Source organism: Rhopilema esculentum, chromosome 21 (assembly GCF_057945365.1).
Source record: "Rhopilema esculentum isolate cy_ngs chromosome 21, ASM5794536v1, whole genome shotgun sequence".
In the NCBI taxonomy this organism is placed as follows: domain Eukaryota; kingdom Metazoa; phylum Cnidaria; class Scyphozoa; order Rhizostomeae; family Rhizostomatidae; genus Rhopilema; species Rhopilema esculentum.
This window is the reverse complement of record NC_142835.1, coordinates 3,810,648-3,833,169: the sequence shown is the minus strand read 5'-3', so window position 1 is coordinate 3,833,169 and position 22,522 is coordinate 3,810,648. Positions and strand designations below refer to the sequence as shown.

The 22,522-nt window shown below is 36.5% G+C and overlaps 1 protein-coding gene across 2 annotated transcripts; it reads left to right on the top strand.

The window, feature by feature from the left end:
* The first annotated feature begins 452 nt into the window (after nt 1-452).
* LOC135684545 (vesicular glutamate transporter 2.1-like) lies at nt 453-18,740 on the top strand. 2 transcript variants are annotated; one of them, XM_065200150.2, is made up of 11 exons: nt 471-618; nt 3,439-3,706; nt 4,109-4,145; nt 5,077-5,276; nt 5,484-5,571; nt 12,619-12,693; nt 15,374-15,507; nt 16,607-16,756; nt 17,165-17,297; nt 17,735-17,973; nt 18,279-18,731. In XM_065200150.2, the coding sequence occupies exons 2-11, from the start codon at nt 3,479-3,481 to the stop codon at nt 18,576-18,578; spliced, it is 1,584 nt and encodes a 527-aa protein (XP_065056222.2). In that variant the 5' UTR covers nt 471-618; nt 3,439-3,478; the 3' UTR covers nt 18,579-18,731. The 2 variants fall into 2 exon arrangements, with proteins under 2 accessions (XP_088971135.1, XP_065056222.2); XM_089115009.1 differs by lacking the exon at nt 12,619-12,693 and having other exon boundaries at nt 453-618; nt 18,279-18,740.
* The last annotated feature ends 3,782 nt before the right edge of the window (nt 18,741-22,522 follow it).

The following is a 22,522-nucleotide window of genomic DNA, read 5'->3' as shown; positions in this document are numbered from 1 at the left end:
ATTACTTTGTTTGATGTTTTATCTTGACATTTCCGATTTCAAACCAACAATTTTGATATAGCTGCTAACACGAATGGCTTGAAAATGAATTTAGCAAATTGTATCGTTTTTCAATATAGGACTATGCCAAAAGTATCTTTTTGTAGAAATAGGTCTAGCCAACGGTTTTATTTTCGCAAAAATTAGTCTAGCCAACGTTACAAGTTTTAATGTGCTAACAGCAGACCTCTACCCGAAATTTAGCCAATAACCCGTGATTTTTAAATCAAGCTTTAGAGACAGCAACATCTAACAATACCCGGGGTACCAGAGCCACTTATAAATTCGTGTGCGGAATGGAGACAGGAGTTGAGAAGCAGTACAGCATCTAACTGGGAAGAAGAACAATATAAGGTAAACCTCACCCATTGTCGTTCTGATGTCTCATTGTATTTTTCAAATAATGATTCCACGTAAAAGTCGGCAGACCGTTGATTTTTGGCTGTCTTTATCACATGTCACAATGGCAATGAGCTCATGTCACAATCACAAAGAAAGATCATGAACTGTAACAACCCATATTTTGTCACTGGACAGAAGACAAATAATGAGGCAGTACAGATGAAAATAGCATTTAAGGTATGGTATAACTACAAGTTGTTGAAAAGTCTTTTGTTGAAAAAGAGAAATAACTCAATTTTTTCATGAATAATTAACCATTGAGGATGGAGACCGAATCAAGGCGTAGCGCCTTGAAGACCGAATAGTTTTTATTCACCAGCAACGCCAAAGGTTTTGGATGGGCCGGAGCGATATGTTTCATCAATTTTCTTACAATTTTCTTCTCTAAAACATGCTTTTGAGCATAACTTAAAAAGTACACATGTTTCTGGCACAAGAAACCCATTATAATTGTATTTATAATTGCATTGCATGTCTTATTTTTCTGTATTATTCAAGTTTCGAGCCTACATTTTTTATTTAAAAAAAAAGCAAATCCCCGTCAAACTGTTAAGCAGAAGAAGCAATCTCGCACGGTGACTGCAAGATTCACCTGCAGTAAGTACAAACATTTTCAGCGAATAGATTTTCAGACAATAAATTGCGGGCATACTTTTGGCATTTAGGACAAACAAAATTTCAGACAAAAACAGTCTTATGGATGTTTTAAGCAAAACCACAAAAGGTTATAAACCACATAATGTTAAGAAACTTTCAATAACGAACTGGCTCAAATACAAAAGCGAAATCCTCTTCCGAGATCAAAGTTTATTAAGAAATGGAAGAAGAAAGAAATCACAAATTTTCTTGTTACCGTTCATATTTATTGTCACGTGTTTAAAAGTGAATGTTCTTTTATTTGTTCACGCATTTCAATCTTCAGAAGGGTCGTTTTGTTTTTGTGGTGAGCATAGCGGACAAATCTTGATTGGTTGTTGGCGAGGTCCCCTTCTTGGGAATCCTCCAGGCAATACACCAATCAAGATTTGTCCGCTATGCTTTTGTGGTGGGAATTCAGATTCATACCCAGGGTACCAGATCCGGTTCTACATTTTTAAGTAATTTGAAGCAACTCTGATGGATAGACCATGTTTTGCCAGCGGTTTTTACATCAAAAAAATTCGAACAAAATTCAAATTTCACAAGCAAATTACGGGCCAACGGGCGTGGTAAAATCGGTTAACGTGATCCTATGGACCGTAGTCCCTTAATTCTTTGATCCAGTCAATACAAGGTTTTTGGCTAACTCCGCCTCTGGAAGCTCTGATGGGCAGACAACACGGAATTCCCTAGACAGTGCTTCCAAAGCGATGATAAATAGCAAAGGGCTTAGAAAAAACCCTTGATGAATGCCCCCGGGGGTCAAACTTTCAGTTATAGGAGCAAACGCTAGCTATTACTTTGGGAACTAGTAGAATGTAAAGCAGTGGCATGGTGGCTCAAAATAAGCTAGCTACAAGGCATCGGTTCTTAGCTCCCCATAGCTAAGTATGTCCTTGGAACAGCTCTATCAAGGCTCTTGTCATTATGCCAAATAGCTTTATTAGTGGTTTAAGGAGCAGCTGTGTCCCCTAGGAATAATAACAAAGAAAAATTGTTGCTGGGGGCCCCTAAAGGTTCGGGACCGTTTGTTATATGACTAAAAGTAACTTTGTTCTGTTACTCCACTGAGTTTTATCTGTTTAACAAAAATGATGATGAACATGGTTTTCAACAGAAGAACTAAACTTCTAAAAAATAAAAGTCTAATAGCTTTGTGAGGTTGATTGGTAAAATTTTCCATAGTAGTTATGTCTTATATCCAACCTCCGTGAAATCAAGCAAATCATTCTGTTATACAGAATTTCAAGCCATGCAACTTTGATAAGCAATATTAGGTAGCCAAGGTATACTGAGATGGTAATGGGCTGATCCTGCGCACCTCACCGCAAGAAGGTGGATCTTCGTGATAATATATAGCAAATATAGAATTTAAATGATTGTCAAGAATGAGTTTTTCTTGGTTACTACAGAAATCTTGGTAGCTCTTGGTTTTTACTTGGTAACTTATTAGAAAGTTCCCAAAATTCCATAAATGTCCACCTCCGTTACAAACCAAAACGCTTATCGGGGCCCCTAGTTTGTTAAATAAATGCAATAAAGATAGCTTTGAGGAAAATAAAGAGAGCAACACTAACAAAGTCAAAAAAAGATTGAACAGCTTCGGAAGAAAACATTGAAAAAATAATAGAAACTTTTGAAAAAACTGGGGGGGGGGCAAAACAAGGGCCAAAGAAAATTTCCAGGGGGCCGTGACCCCCCTGCCCCCTCCCTGAGAAACGCCACTGTACAGCTTTTAGCACACGACTTGTACGAGGGATCTGGAGCCAAAAACATGGAGATCTTTGAATAAAGTCTAAAAAGCCATGCTTCTGCTTGATTACTTGCTATTTTATCCTGCCTGTGAAATCTTTACTATTTCAAAATGAATTGACTGGTTGATTAATTGTTATCAGAAATTCCTTCGATGTATTTCATCGACAAACCTTCTTGTGGATTGGCTTAAATTTTTTCAGCTTGCAAACGTTTCATTCTGAGAGGAAAACTTAACCTGATATTTTTTTGTTCAACAACTGTAGGTTTCAATGGAATTTCGAAAAACAGTTTTCAATTGACGTTCTACAATGCAGTTCTACCGTATTGCATAAGAAAACAATACGTACAGTGCTTCCTGATTACCCTACTACAAGTTCCTAATATTTTTGGCCATATCAAAAGGGAAAACCATAACTGTTTTATATTTTAAAAGAAATATAAAAAGAAATTGCTCTTTCCAAAATGTGTAGTATGTATTTGTGATTGCAATTCACTGATTAGAATTATTCTGGTTTTTATTGAAATGTTGGTATTTACACTCTTTTATATTTAAACCTTTACTTATTAGTAGTTATTCAAAACTTGATTTTTTATTATATTTAGGCAAAACCTGTCAAAAAGTAACCCAAATGCTCAAAGCATTATGGATCACTCGGTCATTGAGGACAGTCCAAGTGAGCAACAAATGAAAGAAAACCGTAAAAAATGGAGAGTCACATGCAGCTGGTTACCCAAAAGATATTTGCTGGCAATCCTAAGCTTTTTGGGATTGTTAAATCTCTATTCGTTACGAGTCAATCTCAGTGTTGCCTTAGTTGCCATGGTTTCAAACAAAACGATAACCAACACTTCTGGCTATGTTGTTTGTACAGTAGGTTCATTTTCTCTAACTTACTTACCCCGAGTTTTTGCTTTGAAGCATTTTTTTCATATTTATGTTGAAAGAAAACTTTTCATGAAATTTCCTTTAAATTTGCACAGTTAGGTTTGCTATTTTCAAACTTGTAATCTAAAACCAATTCAAGGGTACAATAGATTTGTGTAACCTGTGAGATGTTCTTTTGCTTATAGAATTCAGATTTTGCGATTATACAGTTAAAACAATCTTTTTTGGTTTAGGAGTATTGTCATTAAAATTTTGCAGTTTGAACCAATAAATAATTTCTGATAATTTATATTTACATAGGCTTGGTATGGTATTTTGTCTTCTCAGAATTTCTGATTTGCTGTTTACTTGAATACAAGCTAAGTGGTCTGTAAATCTTTTTGCTAGGAGCCAGCAGACTTTTCTTGGAACACAAAAGAACAAGGTACTTGAATTTATAATGAAAAATTGCTTGTAGTAACTTATTCAATAGTATGTTATTTCCAAACATTTTATTGCTCTGAATTGTAAGTGGCAACTGCGACTTTATTACACCTCTTTCTGGTGTCAATCCTGAGATTGAACTGCAAAGTATTGCAAGAACTTAATCAATGTTGCCAACAGATAAAAAATTTCCCTTTCAGATGAGAAATGCTTCTGGAGTTGGATGTCTATTCCTTGAAAACGCTTAGTAGTGGATATTAATTCTTAATACATAACTGTCAAGTCTTAAGATTTTCGTAATTCTTTCGCAATGTCGGTGTCTTATGGCGTAAGCTGAAAATCTTTTCTCCACTTCCGATGTGTTTATTTGCAACATTAATTTTGATATGTCTGTTTAAAATCATATGAAGTATTTTCAACGCCCCATATTTAAATTTACGAGAACGTGCTGGCTAACCAGTAAAATAACCATTTTCTTTTTGACAAAGATTGAAATTTGAAACTCAAGGACGTTGGTCATTGCAATTTTGTCAAAACGTCTCTAACCAGATTAAAGTTTTGATTAGTAGTTCTTTTAATGATCCTTGCGAACTCTACTGTTTTTCATTACGCAATGTTCACAATGAGTCGTTTGTTTTTGGTATTTACATTAAATTATCACGTTGGATTTGTTTTGAAACCATCGAATAACGAATAACAAGAATTACCGTTTTATTATGGTTCTATTACCGTTTTTACGCAAAATTTTAGTTTAGAATGCAAAATCTTACGGCAGGACACCACAGTAGCTTGACAGGTATGTTAATATATGTGGGTATTAATGATACCTTCTGATTCAAAAGCTGGAAATTGGGATGGATGTGGTATTGCTTGGCTGCATCTCGTGCAGATTTCCTTTGTTTTCATTATAAATTCATTTTTTGGCTTGACAGGTATCATCCTGAGCTCTTTCTACTATGGTTACATCATCACCCAAATACCTTCTGGATATCTTGCAGCCCGTTTTGGTGGGAAAAACCTTTTTGGTGGAGGTATTCTAATGACAGGACTGTTTACATTACTAACACCATTAGCAGCAAGAATGAGTATTAAGTTTCTCATAGCTGTTAGAGTGTTGCAAGGATTATCTCAGGTACGCTGACATTCCAAATTATTTATCTTTTGAAACTTTTTAAGTTAGAAAGTATTTCTTTCGCTAGTTTTTTGTGTAATCTAGATTTTAGTTAGCTTTGATTGACAATGGCAGTATCCCATTTAAAATTTCCCACTTTATCAGAGGGACCAATGTAGTCTTTTTCTTCATTTCCCAATTAACTACAGTCTAATCTTCACTTCACAGGGCGTCACTTTTCCATGCATGCATGCGATTTGGAGCAGATGGGCTCCACCAATTGAAAGAAGCAGGCTGTCAACGATATCTTTTTCAGGTATGGCATTTATATATGTATGAAATCGGTCGTTCTTCACATCTTGCTTGCAAGTTCTGATTGGAAATCTCTGTTAGCGTGCTTTTTGCCTATTAGCTGGCCCAGTTGCTGTCTGTAAAAGCATCTAGACCTTTTTGTTTGCGCCATGTTTAAATAACGAGGAGCAAGGGGAACAACTCAGTAACAAGCGGAAGAACCCAGTAACAAGTGGAAACGGGAATATAAACAGTAATAAAAATATTTCTTTATACACGATGCAGCCTTTCAGCTACATTAATGGAAACTGAATAAAGTATTAATTCTGTGGCATAGTGTATCTACCCAAAACTTTGTTAACACAAAGTAGTTAAACTTTTGTATCTTTACACTTTTTGTACCATGTTGTGTCAGAGGATCATTTTTGCCTGATTGTGCTATTTTGAGGTTAGCACGTTAATATTCACCAGGTCGACACAGGGCCGCTGCCAGGATAATTTAAGGGGACAAGCCTTTGTTATTACATAAGAGGGACAAAAAAAAAACGCAAAATAATTTCAGCAAAAAATAAGCATGTCGAGTCCTCAATATTTCTAAGCTACTGACGAAGAAACCAACCAACCAAGCTCAAGATTGCCGATTTCTACTGCTTGGAGGCATCTACAACTATACCCAGCAGCAAGAGATGTGTTGCAACAGCGATGTACACCAACACAGCAAATATTGGCATCTGCATCACCATTATCCGATGTTGCAAGTCCTCCTCCAGCACAAACCCCAACGCCAACATCCGGGAAGGAACAAGACGACTATAAAAACCTCTCTGAGGCAGTTGTTGTAACTGTACAAAATTATCCATGTGTCTGGAATACCAAGCTTCGATCGTACAAATGAAAGACCAGGCTTGGAGGGAAATCGGTTCGAAAATTGAGGAACTATCGAAAATGTTAAAAAAAGGGAATATAAACTTAGATCAGGAGCTTGAGGGGGCAAGCTTCTCTCGTGCAATATTTTCGAGCAACTCTCTTTTCTTAGAGACACGCTAGTGAATAGAGAGGCTGAAAGCAACATTGTAATCCCAAACGAACAAAATTTTCAAGACGATGAGACACAAGTAGTTATGATGTTCAATTCTCCAAGTGTAAAAAAAAGGAAGAGCGAAGAGGCATCAAAACTGTCAATTTTGGACACCGCCTTGGTGCAAACTTTGTAGAGGGTAAACCGACCAAAAGAAGCTAAAGATGCTGATGAACTTTCCTGTTTGGGTTTGGTAGACAGCCTTAAGGCTTTGCCAAAACAGAAAAATGTTCTAGCAAAAATTAAAATACAACAAGTTTTGTACGAACTGTAATTCGAAAATTAAGCTTGTTTAACTTTGAATAGAGCTTGTAAAACTTGTGTTTAAACATTTCAAATCATAGATACCGTTTACATTTTGTCCCTATCTATCTGTTGGCTAAAGACATTAAAAGATACATACTGTTTTCTGGTCAAATCTGTTCAATGTTCGATGAATATGATCCCATTGGAGGAAACTGCACCTATTTCAGTTTTAAAATAATCAGCAAAATTATCTCTGACAAGCTTTGCGTCGTCAATTATTGGAACCTACTCTTGAATCTGTCACTAAGCCTTGATTTCCGTAGATGTCTTGACACCAGTCACCTCTTCTATCATCTGTATCTGCTAATCTTATAGGACAGTAACCATTATCAGCAATTGTAGAAAACATCCTTCTTGGGTCCAATTTCGAGGCCAGACGTACTAGATACGCCCCTCTGGCTGAAGGATTAGAATTACCAATGGGTTCAAAATGTTCCGAAGATTCAAAAAGACAAAAAGGAAGATTAAATATAAGAGGACTGTGTATATTAACTCAAAAAGAAAGAGCAATTTAAAACATAAATTTCATATTTTCTTCTTTGTTCAACCTTGATGGTTCATAGGTGAGTTCATCGTTCATAGGAAATAAGAGCTCAAAATTTCTATCATCTGAGAGTTCTTTCTAATCTTCCTTCGATTCCTTCAATTTGCTTTAATTCCTTGAATTTGCTTCCGTTCCTTGAATTTGCTTCGATTCCTTGAATTTGCTTCGATTCCTTGAATTTGCTTCGATTCCTTGAATCTGCTTCGATTCCTTGAATTTGATTCGATTCTTTGAATTTGCTTCGATTCCTTTAATATGCTACGATTCCTTGAATCTGCTTCGATTCCTTGAATTTGCTTCGATTCCTTGAATTTGCTTCGATTCTTTGAATTTGCTTCGATTCCTTCAATTTGCTTCGATTCCTTGAATTTGCTTCGATTCCATCAATTTGCTTCGATTCCTTGAATTTGCTTCGATTCCTTGAATTTGCTTCGATTCCATCAATTTGCTTCGATTCCTTCAATTTGCTTCGATTCTTTGAATTTGCTTCGATTCCTTCAATTTGCTTCGATTCTTTGAATTTGCTTTGATTCCTTCAATTTGCTTCGATTCCTTCAATTTGCTTCGATTCCTTGAATTTGCTTCGATTCCTTCAATTTGCTTCGATTCCTTCAATTTGCTTCGATACCTTCAATTTGCTTCGATTCCTTCAATTTGCTTCGATACCTTCAATTTGCTTCGATTCCTTCAATTTGCTTCGATACCTTCAATTTGCTTCGATTCCTTCAATTTGCTTCGATTTCTTTAGACAGGGAATTTTGAAGAAAAAACCAGCAAACTGCCTAACCTCAAATTTTATTTCATATTCTTACTAAATCGACCATGGAGATTCCGAATTCAAGATGGGCCAAAAACAATTATCACCGGAAGTTACTGTTTTTCATGACGTCATCAAAACAATGATAAAAAATCTTTAAAAATCAGCCAAGGACTTGACCTCAACTTTTCTTGCATTTTTGCACTAAATTAACTAAGCAAATTTCAAATCTGAGATGAAATGAAAATATCTTGAGCGGGAGTCAAATTTTTTGATGACGTCATCAACTTAGAGAAAATTCAATTTGAGCCTTTTTAATTGTTTTCTCGCAACTATCATTGTCAAATATGTTCCACATTCGAATAGCACACATTCGGTGCTTTTGAAAGATGTATTGAATTACTATTATGCTTACTTTTGAACGTTCTTTAATGACGTCATCATCATTTTATGACGTCATCTTCCTTTAAAGGTAATTGAATAACACGTAAAAGAATGCATAAAAATCTTTAGCTAGTTGAAAAAGTCATTAAAAATTAAAATTTCGTTGTATAAAAAATGATATGGAATCCATTCATCCTTCATCACTGTCTCCTTTGCTGGAACTCCCAAAGAAATTGTAGTTCCACGCCCTGGTCCTCATTGGTTACGGAATTTTTTTCAATTTCAGCACTAGAGCGCTGCAGATCTTGCAGATTTTTAGCGGAGGGTGTGCGGGGTCCTGTAAAAGATGAAAATAATATGTGTAAAAATTATTTTGGGAATTAGTTGGCTGACTCCAGTATTTTCTGCAGATATTCACAGCTTTTTTAGCGTTGACGATCGAATATTTTTCTCATCAAGCCGTTAAGAAATGTTTTTCTCTGTATACCCTCTCAGTCCCATTTTCTTTATTCATTTATCAAATGTATGTTCAAAATCAGAATATATAAAGAAATTTTGTTCTTTTAAACCACACTAATACCACCTGTAGGCCAGATCATTCTTTCCATCGTATGTCTAACCAAAGCTTAAAGGCAATTTCTCTCATTTTTGGTAATGTCACCAATAGTAAATGCTTGTGTCAACCAGTATGGATCTGGTTCTAGAGCTTCTGATTACCTGTTTTTCATTGCCTTGCGAAGTCTTATTCTTATCTGCACAAATGTTTCGTCACATTTCCCTTTGTATAATTATTTTTGCACAAATTTGATCGCTTTCGCGAGAATGTCTTTGCATATTTCCTGTCTCATCGTAACTCTCTCGAGCAATTTTTCCTTTCCAGAACACTCCTAACGCTTTTTAATACGTTAGCTTTCCTTATAACAAACATTACCGGTGTTGTTTCGCAGCCAATAACTGCATGAATAGCCGGTAGATTTTTGGAACTATCTAAACCCAGATAAAATACGACTTTCCAAAATTAACGTACTTCTCGTTGTCAATCTTTAAGGTGACAAGTTATCAAGTGGGAACCGAGTTTTGTAATGGCTTATCGCAGAGATAAAGTGTTATACCCGCACCAAACCTATCTTATATTCCATTCCAAGGTTTTTGTTGCTATTAGTGATACTTGACAGTCTACAAAGATCAAGATAATCCATAGGCTTTACTAGCTTACAACAAACCTTCAAGATAATCAAAAATTCCACGACATACTTGCTTAATTGCAGCTATGAAGAGGCTGGCAACCACTTGATATTCCATACTTGCCTCATCGATAAAAATTTATTAGTTGTCGGAAGGACACTAATGTAGTTCTCTGCTTATTGTGTGAAAAGCCTTCAAGGAAATATTCCTTAAAGATTGACAACGAGAAGTAAGTTAATTTTGAAAGTCGTTATTTCCCTGGGTTTAGATAGTTCCAAAAATCTCCCGGCTATTCATGCAGTTATTGGCTGCGAAACAACACCGGTAATGTTTGTTATAAGGAAAGCTAACGTATTAAAAAGCGTTAGGAGTGTTCTGGGAAGGAAAAATTGCTCGAGAGAGTTACGATGAGACAGGAAATATGCAAAGACATTCTCGCGAAAGCGATCAAATTTGTGCAAAAATAATCATACAAAGGGAAATGTGACAAAACATTTGTGCAGATAAGAATAAGAATTCGCAAGGCAATGAAAAACAGGTGATCAGAGGCTCTAGAACCAGATCCATACTGGTCGACACAAGCATTTACTATTGGTGACATTACCAAAAATGAGAGAAATTGCCTTTAAGCTTTGGTTAGACATACGATGGAAAGAATGATCTGGCGTACAGGTGGTATTAGTGTGGTTTAAAAGAACAAAATTTCTTTATATATTCTGGTTTTCTTAACGGCTTGATGAGAAAAATATTCGATCGTCAACGCTAAAAAAGCTGTGAACATCTGCAGAAAATACTGGAGTCAGCCAACTAAATCCCAAAATCTTTTTCACACAAATTATTTTCATCTTTTACAGGGCCCCGCACACCCTCCGCTAAAAAACTGCAAGATCTGCAGCGCTCTAATGATAAAATCGAAAAAAATTCCGTAACCAATGAGGACCAGGGCGTGGGGATTAACGATGATCAGCTTGAAGCAGACGATGATGAGTGGAACTACAATTTCTTTGGGAGTTCCAGCAAAGGAGACAGTGATGAAGGATCAATTGATTCCATATCATTTTTTATACAACGAAATTTTAATTTTGAATGACATTTTAACTAGCTAAAGATTTTTAGGCATACTTTCCCGTGTTATTCAATTACCTTTGAAAGAAGATGACGTCATAAAATGATGATGACGTTATGAAAGAACGTTGAAAAGTAAACATAATAGTAATTCAATACATCTTTCAAAAGCACCGAATGTGTGCTATTCGAATGTGGAAAATATTTGACAATGATAGTTGCAAGAAAACAATTAAAAAGGTTCAAAAGGAATTTTCTCTAAGTTGATGACGTCATCAGAAAATTTGACTTCCGCTCAAAATATTTTTCATTTCATCTCAGATTTGAAATCTGCTTAGTTAATTCAGTGCAAAAATGCAAGAAAAGTTCAGGTCAAGTCCTTGGCTAAATGTTAAAGATTTTTATCATTTTTTCAGTGACATCATGAAAAACAGTAACTTCCGGTGATAATTTTTTTGGCCCATCTTGGATTTGGAATCTCCATGGTCGATTTAGTAAGAATATGAAATGAAATTTGAGGTTAGGCAGTTTGCTGGTTTTTTCTACAAAATTCCCTGTCTACTTCAATGTGTTTCGATTCAACTCTGTTTATAATTCATGATACTTTCACTCCTGGGTCACGTTCGATGAAAAAACCATAAACCATTCATCGTCAATCAAAATCATACGAAAAAATGCAACTCAGTAAAAGATAGTATGTAAATAAAAGGAAAGGTCAAGAAGAAAGCAAGGGTCAGGGGCCACTTTTTCCCAAAGCAATCAAGAAATTTTGCAAGGCAACGACTGCCTTAGTAAAGATGGTTACTTTTTTAGGCGAACTTAAAATAGGCCTTCGGAATATACGAAACCTCGAAGCCATTATCCCAAAAGCATTTTCTATCACTCGCCGGGCTCTCGACAGACGATAGTTAAAGATTCGTTTCCTTTCATCTAGAACTGCACAGGAATAGGGTTTCATCATGTTTACTCTCAAAGGGAAAGCCTCATCCCCAACAATAACAAAGGGTAACTCGATAGTACTGTTTGGGAGAGCTCGTGAGAGTGTCATGTTCAATAAATTATTTGTTGAAAAATGACCAATGTCACTTGCAGAAAAACACTGCCATCGCTCTCCCTACCAGTATCTCCAATTGAAACCAAAATAAATTCATATTTGTGAGTGCAAACTGCTAGCAATACGATGCTATGGGTCTTTTTATAGATATAAAAGGAGGAGCCAGATCTTGGGGGTGCTTGGATGACAACATGTTTGCCGTCCATCGCGCCTATGCAGTTGAGAAAGTCCCAACAAATCTCAAACCTTCAGCAATCTTGAGCCATTCATCATGTGTGTCCGGTGCCTTTATAACCCTCCCCCCTCTTGCATGCTCTCCCATATAGATTTGCAAGTCTCTTTTATTATCCGCGAAACTGTTGTAATACCAACACGATAGCTACCTGCAATTGTCACATGCGAATCACAAGTCACAAGATAACGGAGTGTGATACAGAGCCTTTTACCGGGGCTCAAAACTCATGGTCGTGCATTTTAATTCCTTTATTAGTACCTGGTACTCTCCTTCCCGCTTTCTCTCCGTAAAAATCTTTCGCACCCATGTACGATGCTAGCGGTGCTTTCGAGTTTTTTTGCATAATTCCTTTCGCTTAGTCCGCCACTTGAAATTTTGTTGCGGGCCGGGGGTTTATTAAGACTGATTTTGGAATTGTTTAGACGCTTTGTTTTGACCTGTCTTCATTGTTTCTATATTTTTAGGAACAGTTGCTGGAACGGTTCTTGGAATGACATTGTCGGGAGCGATGGCCTGGCCCGCTGTTTTCTACTTCTTTGGTAAAGATTCAAAACTTTATTGCATAATTTAACTGTACATTGTGTAGAAGCCAAGGCCTCTGAAACGAGGATCTTGTGCAAATTGTGATAAAAGCACGAAAATCTGCACAGCTACATAGTTTGATATGCTGAACAAGATGGAGTCGGGACCCAGTCTAAGAAATGCCCAAAATGCTATTTTTAGAATGCTTAATTGCTCCCAGACTCCTAAATTGATTATCTCTATAACTTTGTTGAAATAAAGTCAATAACATGAAAATTAGTATAAATGCTAATCATAACCCGGAAATGAGATTTAGATTCACACCCATCGTCAAAATGTCCCCAAATGCTATTTTTAGACCATGTACTCGTTCCCAGACCTTTAACACGCTCATTTCTACAACTCCGCTGAAAATAAAATCAATGGCAAGCAACTTTATTTAGATACTAATTACAACACACTGAAAGGATCTGGATCGACAAGCATCTTCAAAATGCTCCACATGCTGTTTTTAGAATGCTTAATTGTTCCCAGAACCCTAAATTGATTATTTCTATTAAACTTTGTTGAAAATGAAATCAAAGACATGAAATTTAGCAGGAATACTAATCCTAACAAGCAAGAAATTTAGAATGATTTGGATTTAGACATTTAAAGGATTTACTTCTATCTCCATATTGCTACCCGAATGCTGTTGTTGGAATGTGTAATAGTTCCCAGATCTCTAAAGAGTTCTTTTCTGGAATGTCGCTAAAAGCCAACTAAATGTTATTAATCTTGCAAAAATACTTATTTGAAAGTACGATTAACACGATCAAATTAGCCTTGATCACAAATGATTTCTCGTTGGGAAAGATAGTCTTCAGTACTCAGTTTGACGGAACACTTACAAAAAGGGCACATAGTTTGTAATGAGTCGAATCTTTGCAATCACAATTGTATGTTTGTACAAATTTTAATGCTTTTATCACGATTTGGGCATTCATCCTGCTTATCTCCTACACTATCAAAGCTTCTGATACAGTGGTCAAACTACAATTTCAACCCAAATGACCTGTGTGAAAATTCAACAGTAACTGATGTAACAAATTATTCTAAAGAGCATTCAAGCATCGAAAAATTAAAATCCTCTAAAAAGATATCTTCACCTCGAGCTCTAAACAAATCACTAAAAAAAGCCAAAGACCAATTATTGTGAAGATTAATCACAACAAGGCACATGGAAATGACATGACAAATGCAACATCTAAATATCTCAGTTGGTATCATCCTGCAGCCCCTCTTGAACATCATCATAGATAAATGCATTATCAAAAGTGTTTTTCGAATTTATCGTAAAAGGCGATAGTTTGACCTATCTGTACGAGAGAAGTTTTTCAAAAAGAAAATCATATCAATAAGTTTACTGACAACACTTTCTAAGGTTTTTAAATAAACAGTAGGACAGAAGCTTTCACCATATCTGGAAAAAAATTATAAATACTTATGCGCATATAGCAAACACTCTTCTTCCAAGCACACTCTTGTTAGACTTATTGAAGACAAGAAACAAGGAATTAAAAGAAATAAACACAATGGTTATTTAGCAAACTACCTGCCTATGGTGCAGAGAAATATTCTCTTGTAATTATACAAAACATCTTTTTAATAGAAAGCAAAGAGTCATTTAGAGCAATGAAATGTCATTAAATCTCCTTGGACAAGGAGTGCTCCTTGGATAGTTACTAGTAAATTTTTGGTTACTTGAACCTCTTCTCGTCAATATTTTTCTAAACGATATTTTTACAGCCTCAGTGAGGGAATTTTATGTAATTTGCTGATGGCAATACGATATCTGTCACCTTAACAAATATTGATGAATTATTACAAATTAGAAAAATCATACACTTATAAATGTATTCATTGGTTTAAATCAAATGAAATTATTGCAAATCACTCCAAATTTCAAAGCTATCACAATCGTCAACAAAGATAAATGCATAAGTCAGTTTGAAATTGAAAAAGAATTGGCAACTAAGATAGAGAAAAATGTTACCTTGCATAGTGATGAGATCGATAAAGATTCAAAATTTGATGCTCATATCGATAAGGTTTGTGTTTGTTAGACCAAAAATTGGCAGGACTTATGGGAGAAAACATAATTATGAATTCAATTATGCTATGTCTTTACAATTATTGGCCATGGATATGGCTATGTGGTAAAGGAAGTCAGGCAGGATAAGCTAGAGAAAATTAACGAGCAAGTATTGTGCCGATTTGGACATTTTAGTTTAGCCTCGTTTAGGTTTCTGAGCACGGTTTCTGAGTCTATATATCACACAAATAGTATTGCGACTTGCCTAGTCGGACTCTCCATCTTCATACAATGATTTACTAACTCGTATAGTAAACCTGGATGCTATGGTTCAAGTGTGGTACTCGAGCGTCACTCATGGGCGTAGTAGATGCTACACGTTTAGGGGTTTAGTACGATCTTGCCCAAATATTGTTGCTTCACTAAGATAAAACTGGCCGAATTGAGAATGAAATGCCACTTTGCCTGATTGGGGGGGCTACAGCCCTCCTAGCCCCTATGTCTCCTACGCCTATGATGGCACTGCATTGATTGATAAAATCCCTCTCCTCGGCGGTTTTATGAGACAGCACTTTTAATCAAGTACAATCGCAAGTTGTGATTTTTGTTTGTATTCTTCGCAGGCCTTGTTGCAATTATTTGGAGTGTTTTTTGGTTTTGGATGGCTACTGATTCTCCTTTCGATCATCCTACGATTACAGATAAGGAACTTGCTTATATCAAACAGGAATTATCAGACGATAAGACCGAATCAAAAGTGAGTGAAATCTCAAAACTTCAGAAGCTTCAAAACACAGTTGCTAGATCGTACGAATGGCAGTTTTGATGCCTCTAGCAAACCCCTGATTTAGAATCTAGGCTGTAAAACTGTCAGTGACCTGATTGAACACGATAGCAGGACAACTGTATACAAGTCTTTAAACAATCTTGCCCCACCCATAGACCGAGATACATCTTTTTGTTTGGCCCCTCTTGCCCCCCGGTATCTTGGTCCTTGTGCCCCTAATATATGAGCGAGATGTTCATAAGGAATTCTCAAAGTGCATCTTGGCAGCTACGTAATACAGACACTGACGTAAAGCTTCTAAAGAAAAATGCGCAGAAATAATTTATCTTTAGGGGCACTAAAGTTTGGAATAACCTAGATTCCGAAGCTAAAAAGGCTACATCGCTTAGGAAGTTTAAAACTTTGTTCCAATTTTTTTTTGACAGCTGTGTTTTAATATCTTACTTCAGGTTTTTAACTATTGTATATGTATGTATACATTATAGTTCTTAATTTTAAAATAATGTAAAAGGGTATCAAAAATTCTGAGGGTGGGGTGGGTTAGAAGGAGTTGCGTAGCGTATTTTGTGAACTGTTGTAGCTTTTTACTTTATTCTAGTTTATGTTAGTTTTTCCTTTGGTTTTGATGCATGGCCCCTTGTAAACCAGCATTGTTGAATGGGCTACCATGCTTAAATAATTGAAATGAAGTATAATCAGCAATCACTTTTCTCAGTTATCTAATCTTTCCCTCCCTGTTTGGTTTAGTCCTTTCTCTGAACATCGCTAATTCAAACATCTCCCTACCCCTCTATTTTAGGCCTTGTGTTAAATAGATTTAGAAAATATTCCCCTCCTCATTTTCACTTATTCGATCCAGAAACTCGAGTTTGTGTTTTTATGAAAATGTGACTTTTTGATAAAACGAATAAATACTCATGGACTCTGATACAGGTTGGAAAGTAGAAAGTAGGAAAAGAAAATACAACACATAACGAAAGATTTTGATAAAAGCTCTATTGTCGTGGCAAAACTGAGGGCAAATGTTCTCTAATGTCAAATAGCAGCTATCGATTTCTTTATTTTTCAGTTAACAACGGTTCCGTGGAAGGAATTGCTCTCATCTGGTCCCGTGTGGGCAATTATAATCGCGAATTTTGCAGGGAGCTGGGGCCTTTGCATACTACTTACGTCACTTCCGACTTATCTCAAGCTGATGCTAAAGTTTGATCTACAAAAGGTACATTTCAGATAATGAGTGACTTGTTCTGTTCTTCATCTTTTCACAGAATTTGAAAATGGATTGTTTTTTCGACAGCAAGTATGTCAAGAAAGTCTGCTATCACCGTTGTCTAAATGACCTGTTCTATTTTATCATCTTTAATAGATACCTTGTCCGGAATTCATTACTGACATTTATTTAGCATCGATAAGAATAAGCTGTGGGTAACTTCTTTATTAGGCCATCTACGCTTGGCTTTCTTCTTGCCAATTGAAATTGTCTTCTTGTCAAAATTTATAAACCATTTGCGCTGTTACAAATTACGTTTTTTCAGCTCAAACATTTAATTGGTATAATGAAGCATATGTATGAGTCTTATTGGTCTTTTAAAAATACTTCGTTATTAAACTTCATATATTTTTGTAGGCAGGATTTCTGTCCGCTCTTCCCTATCTGATAATGACCATAGTGATTCAGTTAGGGGGACAGCTTGCAGATTTTCTACGGTCTTCGGAAAGAATGTCTACCACTACTGTTAGAAAGCTTTTTACTGCAATAGGTTAGTAAACCTTTGTATCATTTTATGTATTTATCCTACAATTAATCATATATTTTATTAGAACAGAACTTTTTCTGTTAGTTCAGTAAAATTATTTCGGTAGACTAAAACAATTGTTTTCGTAGACCAATGCTGTCCTTTTTTTAGACCAGAACTGTTATTTTTGTTGACCAGTAGTATTGTGTTGCTAGCCCACTACTATTGTTTTAATAGACCAATTCTATTATATTGGTAGACCAGAATTGTTATTTTGTTAGACCAGTAATATTGTCTTGGTAGACCACTACTATTGCTTTGTTAGACCTGTGATTTTGTTTTGGTATCATATCTCCATCATTAAAATTTTCAAGCCGTGTACTTGATTTATAGGAACTGCCTTGTTAGAAATTACTATTTGTCTAAAAGCCTGAATTCTATCCTTTTTTTGTCTTGAACAGGGTTCATGTCCCAAGGACTTTTTGTGATAATCGTTGGGTACAGTACAAGCAAAAATCTGGCCCTTTTTGCTTTAGTCATGGCTGTCGGATTCGGTGGCTTTGCATGGAGTGGTTTCATTATCAATCACCTTGATATAGCACCGCGCTATGCAAGCCTCCTTATTGGAATGAGCAACAGTTTCGCTACCATTTCAGGAATCGTCGGTCCTCTTGTTGTTGGATTTGTCACTACACACGAGGTCTGTAACTCTAATATTATAAATATTATGTGAAACTCTAATTACTTAGACTCGAAATTCTTATGATCTTCATGATCCACAAAGAAAACACTTTTTTCAACGTTTTAGGCTATTTCGCAATGATCAAAATCAGGAACGGGTGGAATTAGATGTTCTTCAAGTTGAGCAAGGAATTTTGGTGTAGAGCGACACATATATGCACTTACATTTGCAATCCATACACACACACACACTTCAAATTTGTAGTGCCTGAATTCTTCACATGCAGTGTATAGCTTTTTAATGGATGATATTTCCTTACCCAGACTAGAGAAGAATGGCAAATAATATTCTTCCTGTTAGCGGCAGTTTACGGGCTTGGAACTCTGGTTTTCATCATCTTTGCCTCCGGTAAGAAGCAGCCATGGGCTGATCCGTATGGGCACCAAAGTATTTCTGAAGACAACGATGATAAAGACATGTTGATGAAAGAGGGAATCGAGGATGAGAAAGGCACCCCATTGGCTACCAATGAAACTTTTGAGAAGAAGGAAGCAGAAACTCTCATGCCAGTTGTTGTTGTCAGTTATGGTTCAGTTTCGTTGGACACATCTAAAGACTTATAAACTTGTACTTTCGAGACAGCTTTATCTAAATTTGCTTGTTCCCATTTCCAATGAGGTGCAGTTCAATATTTTCAATAAGCTACCAATAAAACGGATAAAAGGGAAGAACCAGAATCTCTAGAAATGAAGGGAATTTCGAATCAATAAGTGATTCTTTTCAAATATCTAGTTATTTGCGTAAGTAGGTTTTATCTCTTTATCTTAAATAGATGGGGGATTATACGAGCAGTGCTGTGTCCAAATATTATTAATAAGATGAATACAGAACGCAAATTAACAAATAACAGTGTAAGTATCCTGGTCATAGACTCTTTTTCACAGTACCAGTTAGTTTAAGTTCAGGCTTGCTGCTAGCTAGTGTGAACTAGAGGGGGGGGGGGGGGGGTTAAGCTTTATTCGCCAAAAGATTGAGTAAGGGGTGTAAAAGAGAAAACTATTACTACTGAGACAATGGATTGTAAAGTAGAACGCCCAAACTTGGAATTTGTCCATATTCGGGGGTCTTGAATATTCGGGGGTCTTGAATATTCAGGGGTCTTGAATATTCGGAGGTTTTGGATTTGAAAGATTTTAACAATCAGGGAGTGGGGAGTGAGTTACGGTGATAAAAAATTTATTAGATATATTTTCTTTATATATTTTCAATTTCTATGTTTAAAAAATAAAACTTGCCATTTTGAGTTTTTAAGAACAAATCCATTTCTACGCATGCGCTAATGTATATTATTGATAACAGGAGCCGCTTGTGCCTTACTGGGAACATGATTACGATTAACCACGAGTCACCAACGAGTTACCAACGAGTTACCATATGGGAAACTTTCTACATTTGCAAAGCTGAGGCCCTGCTCACACGATACCGGATTAATTTCATATCGGATCGATTTCATATCGGATCGCTTTTCATATCGGATCGCTTTTCATATCGGATCGCTTTTCATATCGGATCGCTTTTCATATCGGTTCGCTTTTCAAATCGGATCGCTTTTCATATCGGATCGCTTTTCATATCGGATAGGCCTTCTGTTCACACGATGACGCTTGAATCCGGTACGATATATGAATCCGATATCTATATTTACTGAGAATGATAACTCTTCGTATTCCCAAATGACAAGTACCATTTGACATGGTATTGCAATATTACTTTATACATTTGCAAAGCTGAGCGAAATATAGAGCGAAAAAGGAAAAAAAGCTTTTGCTTTGTAGGTTTGACTTCAATCACTTCACTTTCAATTTTTCCTGGGAAGGATTAGCTATTTATCTTTTTAACTGGGATTCCTTCTTTAAAATTTATCAATAAAGAGGTCTTCTCCGTGCTTGTTGCGTTCATAACGGAGGAGTAAATTGTAGCCTTCCATGGAGCAATCGGTTATGTTAAAACTACTATCTTATTTCGTTTTAGCGATTGGTGGAATATCGGTATTTCTAAAGATGGTAGCTTTTAGAACTTCTAATTTGTTACTGATAGAATATGTGTTTAAATAGCCAATCATTATTCGTTTTTGGTCTTTATTCCTAAGTCAAGGAGAGTTTCTTTGGCACTTCTTGTTCTAACAACAGATTAATGTCGGTTACTGTCTATACCTGATATTTCAAAGGAGTTCTGGGCTGTTGAAAAACGTTTGCTCTTGATATTCCAATCTAAGGTGAGATCTATTATGCTAGTGCAACCATTGTGGTATTTCTAGGTTCCTAGACTGTCTTCGCATCGATTTATCTGGAGTTGACTGGAGCGTTTCAATGACTTGTCGTGGATGTATTGCTATGCTCGTAGAATACAAATCTTCATGAAAGGACTGGTTGGTGGCTTTAGCCCATTACTGCCCGAACATTATCTCCATAGTAAGACCATTGTCAGGTAAGACTTTAGAAATGTAGACAGATAGATTCAAAACTCAACAGTCATGTGCTCGCGTTTCTGGCTATTTCGATACACAACTAGGTATACATATTTCCTAGCGAAGATATTTCGGTCTATGTTCTGACGTTGGCGTGGTCTAGGTCTTGGTTTCTAGACAACACGGCCTCCCTTCCTAACTTTGAAGGACGGCACCTTGGTATAGTCAGGTGTATACTTGTTACGAGCTGTTTTTTGGGCGAAAACACAAACTTATTTTGAGAAACTTTGAAAACTCTCGTTACATAAAGTGTCTTTATAAAAAATGAGTTTCGCAAAAAAATTTTACGATCTTGTTTTGGCATAGATTCACCCCACCTTCCATGTGATTTTGTTGTAATGTCTCAATTATCATAGCATGGCAGAGGGAGGTTCTTGACTAAATTTTGGGTAGGGGAAAGCCGAGAGATTATTGAAAATGGTACCGTTGGCTAGACTAATTTTTACAAAAATGTTTCCCTTGACTTGACCAATTTTTATAAAAATTATTTCGTTTACTAGTTTATTATCAACAGAAATGGATTGTCAGTATGAAATTCCTAGTTTCAAAGACTTTGTTGAGAATGAAAATTTGTCACAGCATCAATGGACCTGAATTACATAAAAGTATACCCTTGGCTAGACTAGAAGCCCAAAAGAGTATACTTTTCCTATTAACATATATTGACTACGTTAACTGAAGTTAACTGATATGGTTTGGTTCATAAAATAACCAGCTTTTATTGTCGCAGTGGCTCGTTATAATTCAAAGAACGAAGATAATTTCAAAATTGAACACATTTATTCATGTTAAAACAACCAAAACAGGATATCTTTAAATGTCGCATGAATTCCCAGGGCAAGCTAGGTGGAGATTATGGCCTACAAAAACGGTGATTTAAGGACTTGCGTGCATCACCCAGGTTTTCTTTGACTGCGTTTCCAATTAGATCAACGCATGCTACTTCTTATGCCACTGCATTAGGTCGCATGTGCAAGTCGCTAGGTTCTCCAACGTTTGGTGCGAACATGGCCTACGATAATCAAAATGTTTGTTGTTGTTTTATTAAAGTTCAGCAATTTCACTCACCTTGTCGGTCTTTTTAAGGCAGCACGAACATTGAAGAACTTTTGAATTGCTCTCTCCCACTGTAAGTCCAAGTTCCTTATCAAGCATTGACAAAGAAATTGTCAAGAACCGTTCAGTAATCGTTATCAACTTAGGTTGGAAAGTATATAGACACATGCAAGAAATTCATTTGCCATGCTTTTGTAACTCAACATCACCCAGCCGTAGCAAGTGCTTGGGGTATTCTCTGGAGAGAAGGTTTTCTGCGATGGTTGCCAATGTTATTATTCATCAATCAAATAACACTTTCGGACAAAGCTTCATTGATAACGATACGTTGGATCGTACAGTTTGCTCGCAAAAATATGAACACCTGGGATTTCATTAAGTCAGGTTCTCACAGTCCCGAAGAGTGAGGCAGAGCCAATATATTCACTCGTCACTTTGAGGACATATCGTCCTAAACCAGAAAAACTTTATGAATTCCTACCAACCGAATGGCATTACTATCGTCTGACAATCGCATAAACACAAGGTAGTTAAGAAGCCCTCCTTTTCAGTGGCGGCCTGGCAGGGGGGCCGGGGGGGGGGCAGGGTCCCTCCAGCTGACATTTTTATAGGGGTGCCAAAGCTTGTTTAGGGCGCCAAAAACTCAAAAAAGTTTCATACGACCGACTTGTCTGGTTATTAGGTCTCTAGGAAGCAAGCAAAGACAAAAAGGACGCCATAAAATTTTTATTGGGACGCACGCCCCCATACCCCTGGAACTTTCTTATTTAAAGGGCACGTCTTTGTGCCTCTTCAGTACTGTGTTATCCAGACAAAACATTTGTACTTTTCGCACGGGCGAAAAAATTGATCAATTTTTTAGAGGATTATCAGGATACTTACGTAGTTAAATTCTTTCGAGTGGAGAACACAGCACTCATAGTGCACATAGACTGTGTTTAGTGTGTCGGGGGACAGTCTATGTTTAGGGTGTCCGGACTCCTG